The following is a 15,513-nucleotide window of genomic DNA, read 5'->3' as shown; positions in this document are numbered from 1 at the left end:
ATGGGCAGAAGACCAGCCGCGGGTTGCAGCGGAGACCGGGCCTCAGGACGAGGTACTGCAGCAGGAAGCGCCCCCCCCGGGAGCATCCCCGTTTCCAGGCTCCCACCCCAGTGATATGGCCTGGAGAGGTGTGTGACCTTCACACACTTACTCTGGCGGCTGCTGAGTGCCAGCCACTGGCCTCATCACAGCCACTGGCCTTGGGGCGCAACCTGCCCCCTGCTCCCCCACATCCAGTCCTCGGGAGCCCGGGACAGCCGGCTTACCGAAGACGCCTCCCTTCCCTTTCGGAGGAGGCCAGGTTCAAAGTAAAGTTTACACCAGGAACATCCCATATGACAATGTCAGCGTCCTATCACGGGGACGTCGGCGACTACCAGCGTGGCGGTCAAGGTGGCCCACGTACCAGGTGTCCTCTCCTTTACCCAGGTACCAACTAGCTCTCAAAGCCATCAGAAGAGAAACCCTGCTTTCCAGAGGCAGCCTCCTGATCCTTCTCTCTCACCAGCAAGAGCTGGATAAGCAGCCCAGCCAGGAGCTGCGGGGCCTCAAGGCTGTCTGTCCTCATGGCTGTCCGTCCTCATGGCCCCACTCCTCTCAGAGAGTAGGGCAGGTGAACCAACACCCTTCTGAACTCCTGCCCAGGGGTAAGGGTGGTCCTAGTTTACTGGGGGGGCAGTGAGAGACAAGCAGTAGCGCTTGTACCACACGAGCTGGTTCCTCCCCTCCTGAGTCCCCTTCTCCTGCGGTCTGGCTGGCTGGGGGAAGCCACAGATGGGCCAGGGCCTCCCAGGAGGAGGTGACCTGCTCTTGCTTGCGACGGAGCGGGGAGGGGGGGCAGGGACGAGCAGGGGTCTGAGGGTGGGGCCCGGGGTTCTGTTTTCAGCTCTATCCTCTGTGTGCCCAAACCCATCCCTGGGGAGGTGAGGAAGGGCCAGCCTGCGCTGGAGGGGTGGACAGGGAGCGGCTCCTTCCAGGGTCCGTGGCAGCGGAGGAAGAGGTGGTAGACACTGCCCTGGCCTCTGGGCCCTGGTGAGGCTCTCCCCACTGCTCTCGGCGTGTGGGTGAGGCCTGGGCAGGGCTCCACTTTCCTTACAGAATTCCAGGGTCTGCGTGGTGCCGGCACGAGGGGGACCACCTGCCCAGGCACCCTGGCCTTGGGGAGCCTGGGGTGGGGCTCTCCTTGCCTGGAGGGGGGCAGGGCAGAGCTCTCCCAGGAACCCCCTGCCCTTCCCCCACCGCCCCCAGGATGTCCCCGGTGGTACTGCGGGCTTCAGGCCTTCGGGCAATCAGCAGCTGTCTCCTGCCTCACCTGGGCAGGGCTGCCTCCTGGAGAGCTGCCCTTCCAGTCTCTGACCTCTGAACCTGGCCCCGCTCGTCCTAAGACTGCGGCGGGCCCCAGCCTGTGCTGCTCCAGACGCCTCGCTGTTCTCTGAGCTCCGTAAGTGGCTTTAGCTCGGACACACGCGAGGCAGAGGCCATCCGTCAAGGCAGCTGTCACGAGGATGGCACTCTCTTCTCCGAGCAGAGAACCAACATGCCAGGGCTAATGATAATGAATGGCCGTGGTGTGCCCGCCCTCAGAGCTGGATCCAGGGAGGGTCTGGCACCAGCTTCCTCCTCTACCACAGTGCGGCCCTCGGAGGAGGCTGGGGCACAGATGCGTCTCTCCTCAGGCTGGTCCCAGGCTGGCCTGGGCCTCCCGGGATTCAGGAGGGCTGGGGGAGCGACGGGGTGACACCTGGCTGAGCAGAGGTCAGCTGAAGCCCAAGCAGTTCCAAAGCCCTTAAGCAGGTGTCTGGGCATTTGTTCCTTGAGTAACAGGACCGACTGTGGATGAGAGCCATTTCGCAGGCCCCCGGGACCCATGGGGCCGGGGTGTGAGTGGGGGCCCCTCGTGGGAAGTCCTAAGGCCTTGGAAACCTCCGAGGGGAGGCTGGGAGGCCGCTGCTCTTCCTAGAAACAAGCTCAGCTTCTCAGGTCACGTAGGATTCAACCAGGTCCTGCCACCGAACTCTGTCATCTTGGGTGGTCCCGTCACTTATCACTGCCTGCGTTTTACCACCTTTAAGAATGGAGCTGGTCACGGTGCACCTCATGGAGGCACCTGGGTAGAGCCTGGCCCAAGCCACCCCTCAGAACGTGGAGAGCACTGCTGTCCGAGGAACCTTATCTCTCCCGCCGACAATCCTGGTCCTGGGCAGGCAGGCACCTGCCAACCCACAGTTCTCACCTGATTCTTCTTTTGCTACGAGGAGGGGCCTGGGATCATCGTAGGGACCCCACCTGCCTCGGCTCAGTGAGGGGCAGTCATACCCCTTCCAGGAACACCCCCTATTCTGGGTGTCTCTGGCCCAGGCGTCAGGCCTGGGCTGCTCACGGCTGTTCTGTGAACCAAGAAGCTCCCTCTTGCTTCGCGGAAGGCCAAACAATGACAATGTGTCCCCACCACTCTGTCACGTGGGGGGACCCTGGGTGTGTGCTCTTTCCGAATGGGGCTGAGACCGAAAAGGAATTATGTTTGGATTTTGGGGGCTTGCACTGGTCCATTCTCCTCTGGCTGTCACCCTCCCACCTGAGCACAGGCTGTGAGTTGGGATGGGGGCTCCTTTGACAGCCCCAGAAGACAGGACCTCCTGGCCTGTCATGCTGGGAGAAGTCCCCTTGGGGAAAGATGAGAAGTTCCCTCACAGATGTGCCTGTTTGCACACGCATCTTGGGCCTGGGTCAGATTTTATCTCAGGCTGTAAGACACTCTGGGTTGCCTGGCCTTGCCTGTAGTAATTCATGAAAAGTCACCTGTGTCTCCATTGAATGGAGGGAATTCAAAGTCCATCAAACTGTGTTCCCCCACTGAGTCACCCTCTGTGTGACGGGAGGCCTCCAACTCTGTCGTCTTCGTGGTCACCATCATTGTCGTCATCATGGACGAAGAGAAGGACGTCTGGATAATTAATTTATGGAGTGAGGTTCCACTCTGTGGCTCTGTTATCTATTTCAAAAGGGGCGCCTGGCCGGCTCAGTCGGTGGAGCACGTGACTCTCGATCTCAGGGTTGTGAGTTTGAGCCCCAGGCTGGGTGCAGAGATGACCGAAAAATAATTATCTAGGAGAACTCAGAGCGGAGTTCCTTTTTCTGAGTGTGCTGGGAGGAGGGCGCCGTGGGCAAAGAGCAGGTATTTGAGTCTCTAAAGCTATCAAGTCTCAAGTAGGAAATCAAGGGTTCTGGCCTTTCCATCCCTCCCCTTCCCACACCCTACAAGCGGGGCAAGTGGCACCCGAAGGCAGGTGTCTCCATTTTTCATTCTTCCGCTGTCAGACCACGCTCAGCTGGTAATGGCTGCAACAGCGAAGCCATGGGGCCTCTGGCCGGGAGCCCGATAATCTCCTTCCCAGACTGCAAACATAAACCTTCGGCTCTGTCACCTTCCCTGAAGGCCGCCCAGTCTCTCCTCTTGTTGGGGACTGAATTATCTCCGCCTCTAATTCCTGGGCGGAAGCCCTGACCCCCAACGAGACCGCTTCGAGATGGGGCCTTAAATGAGCTCATAAGGGCTCTAATCTGACGGGACCCGGGTGCTTACAGGAGGAGCCCGAGGTGCCAGAGCAGTCTCCCTGCGCACGGAGAAAAGCCTCCGGGAGAAGAGCAAGAAAGTGGCTGTCTGCACCAGGAAGGGAGGCCGCACCAGAAACCAACCCTGCCCACGCCTTGATCCTGGGTTTCTTGCCTCCAGAACAGAGCAAGGAAATCTCTACTGTTTAAGCCACCCAGCCTGTAGCATTCGCTCCTGGCAGCCTGAGGGGACGGAGGTATCGGTCCAGCGGAAGCTGGATACACAGACAAACCCGGGTGGAGAAAGCATGGGGCAAACAAGCAGACGCAGTGCTCGCAGGTGCTCAGGGGCCCCTAGGCTGCACGTAAGTGCGGGAGCAGCCGTGGGCCCCATTAGCTCTGAGACACCCGGGGCTGCTTCTGACACGTGGGTGAGGTTCACCTTGGCCTGTGTGAAGCCCAGCTCTGTGCAGAGACACATCTACAGCCCCTACCACCAGTCAGAGGCCTCGCCCCGCTAAGCACAAGCTGGGGCTCACCTCCCTCCCCTTGCCAGCGTCCAGGCAGCTGGCCCACGACCTCCCAGCCTCCGGGGATCATCTGATGGGCTGGCCAGCACACATCTCGGCCAAATGCAGAGCTGTTGACAACAAAGGCTGCTCACAGAAGCGGGGTGGCCGTGTAGTGGCCTTGCCTTGGGGCCCAGCAGGGCTCTTGGGTCAGTTCCATTAAGAAAGGAACAATTTGGCAGCACGGGGCCGGCTCTGCGGCAGACTGTAACTGGTGCCCGCTCTGCCCGACACCAGGAAACTCCAGCATCCTCTCCTCTGAAGTGAATTTGCAGAGAGAACTTTTAGAAAACAAGAATCAAGACCAAAAGGAGGCATCTACGAAAAGGTTTTCTTGGATTCCCTCCACGGGCTGAGGAACGAGAAGCCGCACACTCCTCGGCCCTGGAGAGGCCTGGCCTGGGGTCTAGCGAGGGGGTGGGCGGGGTGATGCTGAAGGCCGCGGCTGGCTGGCTGCTGGGGGCGGGCGAAAGAACCCCTTCACAGCCGTCTGAGGAGCACTGGTTGAGGGGACAGCAGTGAGTGGCTGTGGGGGAATTCCTACACCAAGCCAGCATGATGGGCCAACAGGACGTGGGGAGCAGATGGTCCAGACAGAGAAGACCCCTGGCTCCTGCTGGTGACAGAGCAGAGCAGTCCCACCACGAGGCGCTCCGCCGAATCAGTCAGGGATCTGCAGCAGAGTCAGCCAAGCGGCCGCAGAGAATTTTGGGGACAGGTAGAAGCAGAGCCCTAATGTTCCCAGGTGACGGTCTCCTCCTGGGGACCTTCTGCTTCTCGGGCCACCGCTGCGGAGTCCCACCTCCCCCTGCTGGCTCGGTCTGGAAGACAAATCTGGGGCACTTGCTGGGGGGAGGAAGGGAAAGCTGGGCCGCTGAGCTTCATGAGGTTCGAGTCTGCCCACGGACGCGCGGAGAGGCTGGCGTCTGACCCACTTTGAGGGGAGCACAGAGACGGCCGTGACGGGCACCACGCTGCTCTGAATACACAATCAGAGAAAGGAGCCCTGTGGGTCCTCGTCAGCCCAGACCGAGGAGGGCTGCCGTGCTCCAGAGCAGTCTTTATTAGAAAGAATCAGGTTTTTAATAACACCAAGTGGGGCACCCCGAGCTGAGCCAGCTGTGTGTCCCCAACTGGGAGGCGTCTGCGGCGGAAGCTGGTACAGGGTGAAGTAATGACGGAGAGCTCCCGCCAGGCATCGCGGGTGGGGACAGTCTACGGTCCTTTGCTTTGGGGTTTAGGGCTCAGGCTCTGCGGCTCCAGTTCCTGGGCCTGCGGGACAGCACTTCTGGTTGTGTGTCTCTCCTAAGTGTCCCTGGTCTACTGACCACCGACAGAGCGAGCACCAGGGCCGAAAGAGGAAGCCCTGGGCCGTTCTGTGAGATGCGCCTGCTTCTCACTTCTCTCAGGCTCAAGCTTCCTTGAAGGTGGTGGGGGTGGAGGCTGGGGGCGGGGGCAGTGCAGGCGTGCACGGGGGACCAGTGCCGGGGTAGGGCAGAGGGAAAGGCTGACAAAGCCAACCCGAGAGGCTTCCAGGTCTCATGGCCAGAGCCACAGCTCCTTCTGCAGGCGGCCTGGGCCACGTCCCCGATCTCACGGCCAGCCCCGAGGGAGGCTCCCACTGAGGCCAGCCCCAGGATGCACTGGCCAACACAGAGGACGATGGCGGGGCTGCACACGGTGGCTGCTACTGAACGCTGACCCTGCGCCAGGAGCAGCGCTGAGAGCCCTCCCTCCCTGATTGCAGACCCCTTTTTTTCTTCCCAGCCGCTTCCAGGGGGACCCTGCCCTGGCCGCTGCTGAACAAGGAACCTGGCCCAGGGCTGGCTGTGCACCCCGGGGCCCACGTGGATGGGAACACAGGCGGAGGCTCCAGGAGCGAAGCCCTGGGCTCAGGAGCCCAGCAGCCTGGGGGTGAGCGACGGGACAGCAAGTGGGGCTGGTCAGGAAGCCTGCTAACACCTGCACGACAGTCTCACCTGCCGGACGACACGGAGCCCATCTGGGCACCTGGGATCTGGGTCTCCCACACTGATCTGCCTGGGCTTCCCAGAACTTATTTGGGGAGCAAAAGAGATGAATCAACAGTCACTTGTCATACAGATGCCAACACTTTCCTGGACAAGCGGCCACGTGCAAAGGCCCGCTCTGGCAGCGGGAGGACACTGGCCTCAAGCTGCTTGGCTGGCCTCGTCCTGGGGTCCGGGGGCCCTGCTCGGGCGGGGCTTCCGCAGTCTTCCCCAGCCTCATTTCAACAGATGGCAGAACAAATTCCTAATTAAGCGCAAGAAAGTTTCCGGCTCAGCACGTTTATTTATGATTTTCCGGTCCCTTTGGTGCTCATTCTTCCCTTTTGTCTTAGAACCCGAGTCGGCTTATTGCCACCCTGCGCTCCGGCTCAGCTCTCTTGGACAGTCTGGGCCCTAATCTGGGGAGAGGGAAGGGGCAGGGAGTGCGAGAGTGTGGGAAAGGAGGGAGGGTCGGGGGGGACATGGCCACACAGTTGCTTCTCAGAAGCAAAATGAAAGGGAGTTCGTTGAGAACGGAGGACTTGGCGCAGACCAAAGAGGACAAACAGGGCTTTTTGGAGGGTTCTAGAAAAAACCACCTGGGTGAGCTCGGGCCAGAGGAGAAATGCCCCCCTCGCAGATGTCCCCCGGGGCAGACCCCGGTCCTTCCTGCAACAGGGCTGCCTGTTCGCTGGTATCTGGCAGCTTCCCGGGACTTGTCCCTCCCCACTGCCCCCTTCCTCGGCTCCCTGCCTGCGGCGGCCCTGGGGCCATGATGAGGCGAACCCCTCTCACCACCAGGGAGGAAAGGGCCCAGGTGGCTCGGCTCCCGTGCCCCTAGCCTGAAACTGTAGCCTAGCCTTGGATACAGTCTGGAGTTTACTTAACTGGACAATTTTTCTTCTGCTTCAGAGGGCTTTGTGCCACAGAGCTTAGCTTTCCCGGCGCAGGGGCCCAAGCCTCTCCGGGAGAAGAATGACCGCCTGCCGGTCACCCAGAACGCTCTGGAGACCAGCTCTGCAGAGAGGCCGGCGCCATCTGATTATCAGATCGAAGGGAGAAAAGAGGCAGATGACTTGCAGTGACAACAATGTCACCATGCAGAAACACGAGTGTGGGTGACCTTCATGTGCTGCTCTGTCCCTCAGGCCCTCCCTGCTGTCAAGCGCCTCTCGCAAGGCCACGGTAACCTCGCAGGGCCCGGGAGCCTGAGGGAAGGACCCCTCGGGGGATCCCTGCTGCAGCCCCTGGGGGTAACCAGCCTTGCTGGGCAGCAGGAGGGCCTCTGGCTGGGAGAAGGGGAGGCACGATGGGGTCACAAGGGGGCAGGACGGTTTTACTCTGAGGAGGACAGGGCTCCAAGAGCAGCGTGGAAAGGGCACAAGGGCTGCTCTGAGAGGCTCTGGAGGCCCCCCCAGGGCCCTGCTGGCAGCGTAAGCTCAGGCCTTCTCTGCAGGGGGAAGCTGAGTCTGGCGGGGTCTCCCACCCCATACTGAGACGGTCACTCTTCCTTTACCACCAGCCTCCTCCCCTCCCTCTCAACAACCTGCTCATCACTCACTAGACACACGAAGGACTTTGTCATGCTCAATACACAGGGGTGTCGCTGTCGCGGAGCATCACGACACGTCACGATCCGGGCAGCCCTCTAAAGCACAGGAGTCTCCCTACCTCTCCCCACGCTGCCCTTGCCCTCCCCCGGGGAAGGTGAGGACTACTAATGCGGCGGGTCAGGACAGCCAGTCCTGCGCAGGGGAGGGGCAGGACCTTGGGGACTCTGGGAGCAGAGGAGTGGTGACAACGGAGGTGGGCCAGGTGGAGAAAAGGAGGCTCTGCTGAGAAAACTCTTCCTTCTGCAGGTCTCTAGGGCTTTCATCTACTTCCCGAGGAGAAGGGCGGACAGCCAGGAGCCGGGACTGTGATCCCTGCTGATCCCAACGCTGGGAAGTGAGCCCTGCTGGGACCCCGGGCGGGGGGCGGGGGGGGGGAGCTCTATTCCAGAACCTTATCCTTGGAGCCAGCCTGATCCTCGTGTTCTAAGTAAGGAGATCTCATTCTTTCCCAGGTGGTCATGTTACTTAAACCCGCGGCTTTCAAACGTGTGAATAAAATTTGCAAACAGCATCGTGAAGGTACATATAGGAGTGGACCGGCTGAGTGGGGCAGACTAGGAATCCCGCTCCCTATTGGACAAGTGTCCTCCTGCTCTCTCGGCTGGGCTGGGTGACGAAGGACAGGTGTCTCGGGTTACAGAGGCCTCAAAGCTAACGCAGCAGATGACTCAGTCCTGCTCTCAATTCCGTGCAAGGAAGGACCAAGGTGGAAGGAGGTTATAGGTGGCCGAGTTGGGCTCAAGACAAGGCAGGACTTCCCGGTGCTGACAAACATCCCTTCCAAGTGGGGCAGGGGCCCCGTCGTGAGCTCCTGGCCCAGAGGCCACCCCGTGTGAATGCTTGTGGAGCCTGCCCTCGCAGAGGCGGGGACTGGATGACGGTCATGGTCCCTCCTGACTGAAGATGCCAGGACCCTGTGATGCACTGGCTCCTTACACTGGAATTCTGGAATCCTCCGCAGGATGTGAGAACAGCCAGAAATCACTTTTATCAGAAGCTGTTCTGAGGGCCAGTGCTGAGGGCTGTGTGCCTTGAGTCCTGATGAGGGGTGCTGGGGCAGACGCGATGGCAACAGGAGCTCGAGAGGAAGCTCCGGAGGGAGGAGTCCCGCCCTCAGGCTCCCCGGGAACGTCAGTGCCCAGGCAGGGGAGGTGCTGGAGGCAGACGCCCTCTGCCAGACCTCTCAGCCACAACGGCAACGGTATTCTTTGCCTTTAGACCAAAAGAGGAATGCAAATGATCCCAGAGCCAGTGCCAGGCGATGCGGACCCTACCCCCTCCTGTCCTGGGTCTAGGGTGCTCAGCAGCAGGGGCCTTCCGGGACGGTGCGGCGGAATGAATGAGCTCCCTACCACAAACCTGCCTTAGGGGGAGAGACCCCCAAACCACCCAAGGACGGTGTTCTTGCTCAGGAGGGCATCGGTCAGTCAAGGGCATTGTGGACGGGGCGTCTTTTCACACCCTGCTGGCCGGCAACGCAGACGCGGCCGCCACAGCCCGCTGGGACTTATGGCTGTGCCACATGGTGCACCCACAAGAAGGCACAGCAGTGCCATTCTTGTGCCCTGAAGTGCGCAGAGCCTGACCTGGGGCCTTCAGGAGTCCTGGCCCAGCCTGGGGGCAGAGGGGACGCTGCATGGGTGTGTGAAGAAGGCTGGGCCTAGCTCGGGCTCCATCCAGACTACATGATCCTTGTCAGGACTGTGTTATCCCCGCCCCTTTCTGGCTCTCAGGAGTCCACGGAAGCCTGCCGCCTTCCAGCTGCGGCGTGAGCACACACAGCCGTCTTGGAAAGGGTAAGGAAGGGACGAGAGGAAAAAGGACAGACTCAAAAGGTCTCTTACTCACCAACCCATCTCATCAGGGAGGTCAGGATCTGCAGGTACTTGGTTTTCTGGACGTCGAAGAAGGTGAAGGGTCCAAGGAGGAGAGTGAAGACAGCCTGGGGGACAGAAACAAGTGTGAGGAGGGGCAGGGGCCGGGAGCGCGCAGAGACGCGCGCGGACATGCTGTCCACGTGGCCCCTGCCTGGCGGCCGGTCCTAACCGCGGTGTGCACCCGGGTCAGCAGAGGCTCCCCAGGGGCCAATAGCATCTCGTGGGGTGTTCCCTGGGGTGCAACAGAAACCCAGAGCCGTGCTTCCTGGCTGTACCTCATGCCTCCTGTCCTGAGACAACTTTCTGGGCACAACCTAGACGACACCCCAGGGACATTGCCTGATATTCCTCTTTAGCAAATGCTGAGGGTTCCCGGGCCCTGCACGGAGCTGGGAACGAGCCCTGAGGAGGTGTGGGACAGCAGCAAGATGGGGATCTGAGAGGAAGCCAGGCACACCCTGGGCCCCCAGGTCTACTGGGCAGACCGCACACAGGGAGGAGTGGACCCAGGGGCCCCAACAGCGCAGCGTACGGGAGAGAACGCCGTGCTGAAGGTTCAGAGGAAAGAATCGATCAGGATGTCTGTCATCCATCGGCAATGTTTGTGACTTCAAGAGAAGGGAAAGCCTGGAGAGCCAGAGCCAGAGTCAATGGCTTCCAGGGCAAATCTCTCAGAGGACTATCCTGGACCAAGAAGAGAAGGGACCGCAGCCACGAAAAGTGGGGCTTGAGTTTGGGGCTCAGTGCTCTTCCCTTGTGGAGAATAGGGAAAACCAAGCGGTTACTCAGAAAAAAAAGAATTCAAACCCTATCTTAGAAAACCAGTCGGTGGGAAATTTGAACCATCTCTGCAAAGGAGAGTGGGGGTAAGCCTGGCACAGCAGAGCCGGGCTGGGGGCTGAGGGAAGGTTAGGATTTCCATGCCAAATTGGTTGCTCAGGGAGCAGAGGAATTAAAAGCTGCTGGTTGGCGCTACGATGATGGTACCATTTCCAATCTGCCACTCGGAAGCAGCAGACGCAACAGACCTTATTAACATTTACACTGCGCCCGTTTTATCACGTTAATGTTAATGACACTCGCCAGAGGTGCAGTGGGTGGCGGAGACCCGAACGTGGGGAGCAGCTGGGCTCCGGCCCTGTGAGCTGGGGGGAGACATCACAGTTGCTCCGCCTGGCGGCCAGTGCCCCCACTCCCTGGCTACCCCGTGACAGGGTGACAGGCAGGCGGGTGCTGGCGGAAGGGGGGCTGTGCCCGGTCCCTCCCCCACCATCATCCGCAAGGAAAGTGGGAAGTGGGAGAAGCTGTGACCTCTTATCCAAGTCCATTATCACTGTGAGGATGACACCAGAAACTAAAGTACTGCTTAAGGAGAAAGCTCTAATTAGCTGGGGGACAAGACCTCCAGGCAGGCTCCGGGGCTGGGAGACTTCTGGAAAGGGCTTTCTGCTGGGGGCCTGGAGCCAGCTCTGCTTCCGCCAGGAGGAGGGGAAGCGCCATTAGGCTAGGGGTGCCTGGGGGTGGGAGCAGGAGTGGGGGAGGACGGGGACGGGGGAGGTGGTGGCCTGGTGCCCTTGAAGGCTGGACTCAGGCAGGGTCAGCAGCCGCACAGCAAGCCAGCAAGCGGCACCATCAGTTCGTCCTTTTGGAGAATAACCACTTTAGGGAAACTTCAACAGAATTTCTTTCTTGAAGGGCAGAAGAGGGAGAGGCCTTAAGGAAGAATACATACAAAGCCACTTGCCACAGATGTTTCCAAACCCCGGGCTGCTCAAAACCAGACTCCTGCTGTGTCCCCAGGCAGGTGTGGGGCCCTCCCCTCCGACCCACGGTGCCCACCGCTCGCGCTGGACATTTTCTTATGGGCATCTTATGTGGGAGGTCAGAGCTCATCTCTGAAGCCTAGAGACTCGTTTTCAGAAGGTTCTACTATGTAAAACCGAGGCAGGGGAAGCAGGGGAGGCGGGCGGCGGGTGGGGAAGGTATGCAGCAGAATCAGCCCCAAAGGCAGGCCGGCAATCCTGCTACAGCCCGGGTCCTCTTCCAGATGCCAGATCCGTCTTCATCCCCTCCCCACCAGCAGCTGTTCACCAAGATCGTTTGACACAAGAGGATGAGTTTTATAAAATCCTGCAGGGTGGGATCCCAGTCCCCCAACAGCTTCCCTCTTTTTAAAGACACTAAGCATATGGGCACACCTGAAAAGAGTCGAGCAAGAAGTGTACGTGAGAGGCCATCGGAGTCATGGGGAGCAGGAGTGCAGGGGGGCTCCGAATGAGGGTCTGCACCGGCCTGGACCTCCCACATCCGGGTCTAGGGCTGGCAGGGGGCCTGGCAGTAGAGGGTTGTTTTGGAAGATTTGGTCAACAGTAGAGACACCCGTGGCGGGCCGGCGGCCGGGATGTGGTTTTAAGGCCCAGGACACAGACGGACCCCACCACTCCGTGAGTGGGAAGCACAGGGCCCCGGATGGTCGGAGCAACCACGCACAGACCCCCAACAGCAGCCCTTGTCCACCACAAGCTCACGCATCGGAGGGAGCCCGGACCAAGACACATGGCACAGGCTGGGGCTAATTAAGGAACAGGTGTCCTCTGCAAATTAGTTAGAGCCAGACTCAGCGCCCGCAGGGGCCGGCATCCAGAGCCGGAAAGGACGCCACGGCGCGGCTGCCAGGTCTTTGGGAAGAACGGGGGCACGGGAGGAGAAGCGGCCCCCATGTTCCCAGGGTCTAGTGGGGATGGAGTTCATCTCTGAATGCTGAACAGCCAAGCGTGGCACCTCCTGTTTTCCCTTTCCTTCTTCAAAAAGAGGAGATAAAAAGCCAAGAGACAGCCTATCCTCTTGGGTCTTCTCGTCTAGCCCATATGACATTACAAATTAGCCGACTCCTGAGCAATGGTTCAACCCCCAAATGCCATTGATCAGTTCAGACTCAGCCTCTGTTCAAGGACTCTCCGAGCCCAACTCATTCCAGGAGGCAGGGACAGAAACTGCGGGAGCCAAACGCGTTCCAGAAGAAGAAAAAGGAATAAAGAGCAGTTCTTTGGTTTCTAATGAAATCTTCAAATTGGTCCCTGGGAACAAAGTCTGAGACAGACCTGGGAGGGTGCAAATGGGGTTGCTCGGGTCTCTTCTCTGCGTTGTTGAGTTTAAATGTGCATCAAAGGCCCCAGGGCAACCTTGCCAGTGTTGATGGACACAAGGTGGCCCACGTTGCTAAGGCCCCACAGCAAGGCTTGGGTGTGGCTCTACAGTGTCCTGGTGGCCCTCTGGATGTGTCCACAGTTCCATCCAGCTGCCTCTCTCCTGCAACCCCGTGTAGGTAGCACACCACTCACCTCTAGCCGCTCCGGCTCAAGTTCCCAACAACCTCTGTCTCCTTCCTCACTCTCTGCACCAGTGTCTTGTACCTCACTGTCTGTACCAGTGACTGCATAACTTGGTGGCTTAAAACCATAGAAATGTTATTTCTTACGGTCCCACAGGGGAAGTGGAGCACAGAGCATGGGCTCCTGACCCTGCCTGGCTGGGGTTGTGGTGGGGACGCCCAGGGGAACTTCAAAGAGAAAGTGATAACTCAGGTAGGAGGAACCACGCAGACAAAAGGCTGGGGAGAGTTCAGGACTGTCCTCCTGGGGAATCCGTCCTGGTCCTTTTGTCTCTGTCCTCTCCTTCCTGGGGCCAGAGCCAACTGGTGCGTGTCGTCCCCCACGCTTAGCCCCAGCCACACCTGCGCATAGAGTTTCACTCTCTCCCTCTCTTACTCCCATTGCCTTCTAAGCTCTGCTCGGGGACCAGTGTCCTCTGCATGGAGCTCCTCCCTTGGGCTCAAACACACAGTCGGGTACCTAATTCTGCCTAATTCTGGTAGATGCTGAACTGCTTTTTTTTTTTTTTAAAGATTTTATTTATTCATTTGACAGACAGAGATCACAAGTAGGTGGAGAGGTAGGCAGAGAGGAGGAAGCAGGCTCCCTGCTGAGCAGAGAGCCCGATGATGTGGGGCTCAATCCCAGGACCCTGGGATCATGACCTGAGCCGAAAGCCGAGGCTTTAACCCACTGAGCCACCCAGGTGCCCCTCATGGGTTGATTTTGCGTCCACATACCCTGCCCCCCGGACAGAGTGCGAGCAGCAGGACGGCAAGGCCTGCGTCCTTGTTCATGCCGGCACCCAGGGGGCTCAACACACGTGACATGCCCACTGAGGACCGGCAGAATATAGCAGATTTGGTGGGGAAGCGCCTGGTGGAGAGGTGTAACCCTGCAGCAGGGGGAGAGCCGACCCCCGTCTTGCTGACTTGCCTTGTACCCTCTACCAGCCCCTCCTGCCACGGGCAGCGTCTGAGCTGGCAGAGGGCAGTGTGCACAGGTGGCCAAGCCACTCGCTCCGCCTGAGTGCGGCTCAGTGTGTCAGGAAAAGATCTCTTCCTCAAACAGGTGTGAAATCAATATGTTTTGATTTAGGAAGAACAAACTGAAACAGCGTTTGCTCTGTGCAGCCCCACTGGCTTTAGGAGAGAATGCTATTCAGCCCCAATAAGGAGAAAAGGCTCTGAGAAGAGCCCGGGGCTCTCAGCTGCCCTCCATCAGCCGCACCCCCTGGACCCCTAGCAAGGAAGGGGCTTGGACCCCAGTGGTCTGTGCCCACTCTGTGAATCCACCAGGCCTCCAGAAGGGCAATGTCTTAGAAGAAACTAATGTCAAGAACCTAATGTCAAAGGTCTTCAAAGCAGGGACTCTTCCCATGCCTGCCTCTGGGAGACAGTGGATTCATAGTCCCCAGACAGACCGGCCACCCACCAGTTCTTCTCTTACAAAATAAAACAAAAGCCCCCAATCCTGCCTGCTGTTATCTCTTCTCCTGCTGGGGAGACACACAGTGGACCGCACCTTCTCATCAGAACTTGCACTTGGGTGAAAATCAACAAGACCCGCAGTCCATCTCCCCTCCCTCAAAAAGGAGCAAGGGCAGGGTGGGGGTGAGGAGAGAGGGGCCGGCTGTTCATGGAGACATGGAAGACAGGAGAGAAGGATGTGCTGAAGAACCATATGGAACAAATGTCCTAAGAACCTCTGAGCCAGTCCCTGGGACAAAGACTGATCACCGATCACCTCCTGCGACAGGACAGTGAGAAAATCCAGCAGAGAAGCAGTCCGCGGACTGTCGCTCCAGCGGGGAGGGCTCCCTTGAGGCCCTGTCCCCCGACCTAGACGGAAGCAGAAGGGCAGCACGCGGTGGGGATGAAGGCCACATGGTCAAGGAAGCCGGCGGCGGCCAGCAGGGCACGAAGGTGATGCTCTGTGATGTTCTCTGGCTCCCAGGGCTGGAGAAACCTGCTGGATGGCCCGGTCCTGGAGTGCCTGACTTATTGAGTTCCTCTAAAAATGAGGGTTTGGGGTCTCATCTCCTTGTGGCCCCCACAGTGCAGCACGGTGGCGCTTCTAAGAGACCAGGATGCAGCCACCAGCAGCTGCCTCTGCGCGCCCCCCTTCAGCTCCCGCAGTGTCAGCATAAAAGGCGGCGGATCTACCCAGACCCTTCCTGGTCTTGGGTTTGGGGTGAGGTGGGGGCTTGGCTTCTCTGTTAATTTCACAAGAGTGACAAAGTAACAAGTCTTAGGGGGTGGAACGGTGACATACTGCCTCATCTGCCCTAAACACTCGGGGATCCCCAGGGGCTGACCGTGGAATCCGTGGTCTCGGCACGCACGGGGACAGCAGGGGCAGGGACCCGCTGATGGCGCGGCTGAGCTCCGGATGGATCCCGGAGGCTCTCCCAAGTGACAGAGGCAACGAGCACCCAGATGACAGGGCGGCCCTCATTCCAGGGCGCCAGGGGTTAAGAATTAATCGGGGTTAATGACAACGCAGCATGAACCCATCCCTAG

General features: G+C 59.4%; 1 protein-coding gene across 2 annotated transcripts in view; it reads right to left on the bottom strand.

The window, feature by feature from the left end:
* Window positions 1-15,513, bottom strand: part of LOC111160376 (transmembrane protein 104) — a 52,920-nt gene that overhangs the window by 7,314 nt on the left and 30,093 nt on the right. For both annotated transcript variants that reach the window (XM_022523454.1, XM_022523455.1), the window contains exon 8: window positions 9,592-9,685. In XM_022523454.1, coding sequence (XP_022379162.1) covers window positions 9,592-9,685 — 94 coding nt within the window. The remainder of the gene's footprint in view (window positions 1-9,591; window positions 9,686-15,513) is intronic.

This window comes from Enhydra lutris, unplaced genomic scaffold (genome assembly GCF_002288905.1).
Source record: "Enhydra lutris kenyoni isolate GAN:26980312 unplaced genomic scaffold, ASM228890v2 scaffoldscaffold75, whole genome shotgun sequence".
NCBI classification, from domain to species: domain Eukaryota; kingdom Metazoa; phylum Chordata; class Mammalia; order Carnivora; family Mustelidae; genus Enhydra; species Enhydra lutris.
Note: the sequence above shows the minus strand (reverse complement) of the source record. Positions and strands in the feature narration are given on the sequence as shown.